Here is a 7,603-nt window from a genome sequence, read left to right on the forward strand (position 1 = left end):
TAGATTTATTATTTATACTCGACATTCTCCTTCCTTAAGGATTAGGACTCCTTCAAGCTTTTTGAAAGCTAAGCAATGGTTAAATTAACCTGCGTTCCTTCTTATTTTGTGCGAGTTTAACTGCTAGAATGAGAGTGTCGCAGCTTAAATGCTATTTTATTGATTTTTTCCGCGAGGATATCGATGACTTACCGGAGGCAACCATCAAATGTCTTATAGAAATAGTTTGCTTCAGTCTTTTGAGCGGATGGTCCTCGCATCTCAGTATCGTTCTTTTCGATTGCATCGCAATATTTATTGAACTCGTTCAAAATTTCGGTGAGTTCGTGGTTCCGCTTGCTGATTCGCTTCTTCATTAATTAGATGTGCCCTTCTATCTTAATCTGGTGAAACTGGTCGCTTTATAATTAGAGGAAGCCTTCAAGACTTTTTTCACTGTTGATTTCGTCTTTTTCGAATTCGGTGAGCCCAAAGGCAAACAAATTATAAGGATCTTCGAATTGCGAGTATTGGATATTTATCTTCTGATATTATATTTCTTTGCCATGCATGACGCTGAAACACTGTCGGCACAGGCAGTCTTTCGGATCAATCGATCTTTCACTTATCCCTTTCATTACCTTGACCCTCAACTCCTTTGCCGCAAGCCAAGTAATATGGTCGAAGCCGAGTCGATAGTTTTCGATGAGTTGTGTAACTGTTTTCTCTGCGTTCTTGCTGTTGAACAAATCGGAATTTTTTTTAAATAGCGAGAGATTTGCTGTTTCGATTTGGAAAAGGAAGTCAGTGGAGAATCCTTAAAAGGCTGATTGGAAGATAAATTACCCTCTGTTACAGCGTAACTTATGGGATTGAATTAGTTGAAGTATCTCATTTTGAAGGCATTTATAGATTGGGTTAGCCTGGCTTTGGAAACTGTCCGATTGCTTATCATCAACTTAGAGCACCTAACTCATTTATTCTATATCGAATTGAACACAGATTTTATATTGAGTAACACAGTTTGATAAAAAGTGACAGGCTGCAGGCCTTGGCTGAAATGTAACCAAAATTATAGGATACTTAATTATTTATGATTATATTTGTGTTTAGATGTTTTAATCATGCTTCTTCTGCGGCCAAGGACATCAGTAAAGCTGTGCCTCTCTTTATCCAGTACTCCTGGTCCGATGTCGGGGTGCCTGCCTTAATCGGGAGATTGACTGTAAACATGAATGATGGCTTCTATCTTACTCCTGTCCTAATCGGGTACATATAAGTTGGGCAGACATACAAGTTTTGTCCTTTCTTTGCCTTTTGCTTCCCTTCGATGTAGAGAGGCTTAAACTGGATGATAGGCATGCGATAGAAGAGTTTCATTGGTTCGGGCTATGTTATGCAGTTTCGATCAATATCCCATTTGGCTCCCTCTAAAAAGAGTCCACTGATGTAGGCGCCTTCCTTCGCTGGATAATTGATGTTTCCACTATCTTTTTCAAAGGAGAACTCCCATGTAAACTGATCGATGGGGACGTTATATTTTCGAGAGGCCTGCTGCTGTAGGGCGGTTGTGAATCCTGTCGGGAAAGAGAATCCTGAAATCCAGAAGATGTTTGGTTGCCCCTTTTCGACCCACTGCCTGAGTTGGGTTATCCTTTTGTTCAGATCAACCATCCATAGAGATAAAGACTTAAGGGAATAATAAGCGAATTTCCATTTTTATGGCACTCGATTTTCAACTAAGGAGCTCATTACTTTCTCGAGATCCTCGCTGATGAGGACCAAACCATTGATGCCTTTTTACAAGTCTAATAAACTCTTCCTGACAAACCGGAGAAGCTTGTTGTACCTTGAGATTTCTTGCATGAGAACAATCTTCAGAGGGTTCTGATCTTGGGGCTTCACTTTTTCGACTGCATCTTCCTCGTCGATAGGCTCATCCAGCTGGTTCAACAAATCTAAAATCAGTTACTTCACCTTTGCCTAAGCAGAGTCATCGCCAGTTAGAACAAGAGTTGCTTCTAAAGATTCCAAGCTTTCCATCAAGATGTTAGTATCAGCGATTTGTGAAGAAATCTCAGCATTTATGTGCTGTCCGAAGACTTATGGTTTTTCAGTCGAAAGCCATTCTTCTATCTTTTTAGAATAGTATTTTGCTTCTGTTTCATGAGCCTTTTCTTTTGGTGGCTGCTCGTCGGCTATCACATATTCGTTGGTATTTGAGTTTCCCAGTCTGTGCTTTTATTATGTAATGACATTTTGGTTAAAATACTACTGGGCGTAGACATTGAGGAGCCGACGATCCCATTAATCGGTGACTCGGCCTCCATAAGTCACTTCGGAAATCAAATACCTGATAGCCTACCAGGGAGGCTGCTTCTGGATTGTGGGCTGGTCACCAATGTTTGCAGGAGGAACTTTGATCTCTTCTGTTTCGTCAATGTAGAGTTGAAGAATCTTGTCAGCAGTATCCCAATCAGAATCATTGAAATCGTAAATAATGTTCCAGCCAAGAGTCTTGAAGCGCTTTCTTTCGATAATCATTGAGTGGTACCAGCACAAACTAAAAAGTATTCTTCGATATCCTGTCTTGTTGGGCACAGACACTGTTGGTCCTAGCTACTTCGGCATATTCGAAAATAGCCTCAACATGTTAGCCTTGACTCCTTTGGGAGGCTCAGTTGTAATTTTGACACATCTCTGCAAAATAGAAATCGGGAAGTCAGGATGAGGATTTGTTGAGAGCCACAATCTAAAATCGTTGTGCAAATCATTCTTATTCATTTAAAAGGTTTCAAGCATTTTTTAGAGGTCTTTCAAGAACTTTAGCGATAAGTGACAATTTGCTAGGTAGAGCCATGAACCGTTTTTCGCTCCTTCGTTTACTTTTTACTTTGCTTTCTTCGCCTGTCCTTGACCAAGCGAAACAGGGACCAGCTCAGCTCCCTTTAATTTTGCAAATGCTTATAGCTGATTGTGCGGGTCAACACCAGGGGAAAGTACAAATATAATAGGAGTATTCTTAGTTGAATCTGCAAACACGCTCTCGAGCGAGAAGTTAGGAGGATGAACGAAAATCTCATTATTATTCTTATCCACTATAAAGTTGATGACAGCTGGCAATACCCGATCTCTTCGGATGATCTTTGTGATAATAAGCTTTCGCATGCTGTCGCACTTCTCATTCCATTCTCCAGGCAAGGGCTACTTTTAGGGTGCCGACGACATGTACCATTTCTTCCACTACTTGGCATTATGGATAAAGGCGCCGATGATATTTGGGAAATTAGGCAGTTTTTACAAGTCGCATATTGCGTTCCAGCTGGACTGACTAACCCAGTCTGTATTTGGATTCAAAGGCTGATTTTTTCGGTCTAAGATTTCCCGGCCTCCTCTCATTAAAAAGTTGTACTCCTCTTGGTCGACTTATTTCAATCTCACAGTCATCATGAACCCGAGCAAAAGCTTATCCTTCTCGAAAAGCCCTCGGCAAGCATATCTATAGATCCCAGTTTTGAGTTTTTCAGCAATGGCATCAAGTTTCTCATTGAGAGAATCATTTAATCCAGGCTTTTCAATGTACTGCTTAATTGTGTTGGCGAATAAGCCAATGTAGGCATCTAATGAGAACTGATACATGGTGTCGATATGACTGAAGTCGTTGATAATGAAGAAAAGTTTGGAGGCAATTTTAGCGAGTTTTCGATAGTTTTCACGAGCTGCGAGAATCTTCTTCATTTGGGTTATCGATGACTAAATTTGGTGCCTTGTTTTTTCTTCAGTTTCTTTGGATTCTTGGAGGTAAACAATGATATTCTCATCGTCAATGAGGTTGTTCTTGGTCGTCGATAGGATCTTGAGAATTCCATCATCTATTTTCTTCATCTTCTGCTCACTCAGGCTCTTGTTTTTGATAAGTTCATTCTTATTGGTTTCAAGCTGCACCTCCATCTTGCTGATGACAACACTTGTGAGCTGCTCTTCGAGTCCCTTTTACTTGACTGTAAAGTTTACCAAACTGACCTTGGTTGTCACTTCTGCTTTGTATTTAGGGTTTGGAAGTTTGGTAGTCATAAAGAATCTGAAGTTTTAGTTGTATCTGATTTATTTATCCCCGAAATAGAGCATGTATCTATCTGCGATCTTTTTGATTGTCTTATTTAACAATGGCTCAAGAGAAGAGTCAATTTCCTCGTCCAGATTCTGAAGCAGCACTATGTTACCGTTGGCGACGCACATTTCTATAGTTTTGATATAATTATCTGTCTGCGGATCCAAAATTACAAACCTGTCTTTATTCTATTTCTCCATTTCCCTCAGCCAGCGATTTCCTTGGAGTTGAGGGTCTATTAAAAGTGGGAACATTCGTCCTTCCCGGACTAAAACTCCGTTTTCTTTACTGAATTGATCATCAGGTAAGCCTTTCAAGCCCCATTTTATGAACTCAACAGGCTTTACTAAATAATCTGGGAAGTTGTAATCGCTTGAAAAATTGATTTTCAGGGACTTTATTTTTGTGATCAGCTCTTTTATAAATAATTCTCTGTATTCGGAGGGGAAGGGTCCCGCGTATGACTGAAAAGCTGCTGTGATCAAGGCGTCTCCTACAACGAAGCCGTATTTCTATTATAGTTTCTCTTTCCTGTCTCTCCAACCTTGCCTTGTTGAAGCGAGGCCATTGATGAGTTTATCAGCCCTTTCAAGCTTGACTTGAAGTTCTTCAGTTTGCAGTTTGTACATTTCTTTGTCTGCCGTTGCCCTATCCAAATCTCTATTTAATCCATCTATTTTTTATTTAACAACACTGAATTCGGCCCTCAAATCATCCAGTTCCTGCTTGGATTTTTTCAATTTTTCAGTTAGTTTGTTCACCGTTATTCTTTTGGGCTCAATGTCCTTAAAGGCTTTTGCAAAGCCCTCTACTGCAAGCACCCATCTCCAAAGTCCTCCTGCAGCTTCTGAAATAGTGTCGATTTTAGATATTTACATCTTTGGATCTTGCGTGAGTTTCTCAATCTTTTTGAGGGTATTTACAGGCACTCTTCCCTTATCTAAGGTTTGAAGTCTGGATAAAAATGACGTATCTGCTAGTTATTTTTTGGCGACCGCCCAACTTGCTTCTTTGTTAAGTAGGATCATGACAGCATTGAGCACGACATCGACACCACCTGGAGGTGTCACATAAGATTTAACAACAGAAAGCTTATCCTTTGTTAGGTTGGCCAATCCTTGCTCTGCAGCGATGAGTGCAGGCTCTGCCTTCTTCAAATCTTCTTATGCAATGGCCTTCAATCTTTCGACATTGTCGCTTTCATCATTAACCTGGGCCTCTCTTTCTGCTAATTAGTTTTGTTTGTCCTTGGATTATCTTTTTTACTTGTCGATTGTAATGAGCAGTTCCTGACAGTCCTTGTTCTTTTTATCAAGTTCGTTCTGGAAAATGGCCATACTCTTCTGTAGATCTTGGGAGTTCTTTTCAGCTTCATTGAGTTTTCCTAAGCCTCCTCCTAATTTTTATATCTAGTCCCCTATTTACTTTCGCTTCATGTCCAGCAGCTCGCAATACCCTTTAACCAATTGGATGTAATTAGTTGGAGTCACATAATAAATTCTCTTTAGCTATTTCCACATTTTGTCGGACATCTGAATGACCTTCGTATGGGCGTTCTCGAAGTAAGTGGCAATATTTTTACGAACGTCATCATCGAAGTTGAAAGCTTTGAGAGAATTATTCGCGACTTAAACAAGAGCCTATGCAGGCCAAGGCATAAAGTAGAGAATAGTTGTGTTATTAACAAGCCCTGGATACATTCTACCATAGTTTCGCAAATTGTCACCTGTTTTGCTCATCAAAAGACAATGTGGAAGTTGTTCTGAATTCGAGTATAAAACTCATTCATCAGCACTTCATCTTTGATGTCTTTGACCTATTTGACCCCAGTGGATTCGGCTTGCTATTTCATCATCCTTGCCACTACTTTTTTCATTTTTTATTTAATCGCAGGCAAGTCTTCTTTTGTGAACAAGTTAGGAATTTCTCCGATCGTCAAAATTGTGTTGACATCCTCGACGAAAGATTAATCTGAGATTTGGTTATCAGAGAACATGAAGACAGCCGAAGAGTTATCCTTAAATGCACATTCTTGAGACCATTCTTTTATGCGCTACCGGAAATCTTTGAGCTTGAAAGACTTTGAAACTGAAATCGTGCACAAGTTATATCTTGCAATAAATGTGGCAAGCTTGGTTAAAGAATGCCTGCCAGCTCCTCCCCTCTCCAACGAGCATCCCATGTCCTTTACTGAATTTAATAATACGGTTGATTTTGCAGACGTACGAAATAGCTTCTTCGAAGAGTGTGATATTCATGGCAGTTGACTTGAATTTGTCATTAAACTCCTGCAATCTTTCCTCGATCAGTTTGGCCAACTAATCTCTTTGCTTGTATGGGACTTCGATATAGATTTGTCTGTTTTGGCTTTCATCGAAGAAATCAACAAATATGGTGTCTTGGTCTTCGTTATTGGTGCATTCCTTCAGGTTGGTCTGTAGGACCTGCTCGAGTTGGTCCGATATTATCTTCTTAATCTTTATACGATCCTCACCTGAAACTAGCCGATCTGAAAACACTCGCAGCGCCTCATGAACCCATAGTCTAAAGATTGTAAGCTTTGAATCGCAGTAAAACTTATCGAAGATATACACTCCTTGTATAACTTTGCTGATATCCCTCAAGTTAAACATGTAATGCGATTTTTTGGGGGTCGGAAGGAAGGTTTCGGCGACCCCATTGTAGACATTAAGGGTAGCTAATGCCAGGAATTCAGATATTTGCTTGATTTAGTCGTCGAAGTCTTGGGTTGTGAACTTGTGCGAGAGAATCGAATGAAAGATGCGCCTGACCTGTGTCTCGGAAGGGAAGGTAAAGTTGATCAATGAGAATTTAGTTTGAATTCTTCTCGAAATCTCATTTCGGCCTCCTCCAGGAGGACCCATTGATGCAATAAACTGAATATCTTCAATTTTTTTGAATATCTCGCTCTGAGCGCGGTCGAACCAGCCTCCATAGTTCATCCATTGCCGAATCAACTCCAAGGGAGGCTGTGAGCCATAAGTGTCCTTTTTGGGCATATTCATATCGTCGACATAGATCGCCATTTTCTTGCCATCAGGCACCATCTTAGTCTTGGTCCTTCGGGTCATTTTCCCTTCGATCATGTCCTGAGTTTTCTTCGAGCTCGTCTGACTGGAGAAGATAATATTATTAACCTTCCACATGTTCTCATCCAATTCATTTAAGATCTGATTTATCAGCACTGTCTTTCCTGTACCTGTGACGCCGACACTCAATGTATGTATCTTTTGGGAAACGCAACACTGCAACACATACTTGGTTCTCTGCGAATCCACAGTTGGCACCACGAGGCTTGAATAACCTGCAGTGGCGGGTGGCTTCCAGTTTAAAGTGTTTAATTTTTATTCCCAACTCTGCCATTAGTTCTTATCCTGGTTTATGTAATAGTCGTATATGCTGTAATTTCCAGGGAATATCGATTCGATGTCTCGGAGGACTGAATCAAATACTTTTCTGCCTGTCTCGTCGAGTGGGCCGCCAAATGCCCAG

The 7,603-nt window shown here is 40.5% G+C and overlaps 1 protein-coding gene across 1 annotated transcript; it reads right to left on the reverse strand.

Moving 5' to 3' along the window:
• Window positions 1-1,146: 1,146 nt before the first annotated feature.
• Window positions 1,147-7,376, reverse strand: LOC148298183 (dynein axonemal heavy chain 2-like). Its single transcript, XM_088277061.1, has one exon. It carries the CDS (start codon window positions 7,255-7,257, stop codon window positions 6,820-6,822), a length of 438 nt encoding a protein of 145 aa, XP_088133187.1. The 5' UTR covers window positions 7,258-7,376; the 3' UTR covers window positions 1,147-6,819.
• Between the last annotated feature and the right edge of the window lie 227 nt (window positions 7,377-7,603).

Source organism: Brachycentrus maculatus, unplaced genomic scaffold (assembly GCF_059751285.1).
Source record: "Brachycentrus maculatus isolate JH-2025_06_01 unplaced genomic scaffold, ASM5975128v1 h1tg002402l, whole genome shotgun sequence".
Taxonomy (NCBI): domain Eukaryota; kingdom Metazoa; phylum Arthropoda; class Insecta; order Trichoptera; family Brachycentridae; genus Brachycentrus; species Brachycentrus maculatus.

Excerpts from the sequence above, each read along its gene's own strand:
- LOC148298183 (XM_088277061.1), bottom strand. The coding sequence starts at position 7,257 with ATGTGGAAGGTTAATAATATTATCTTCTCCAGTCAGACGAGCTCGAAG.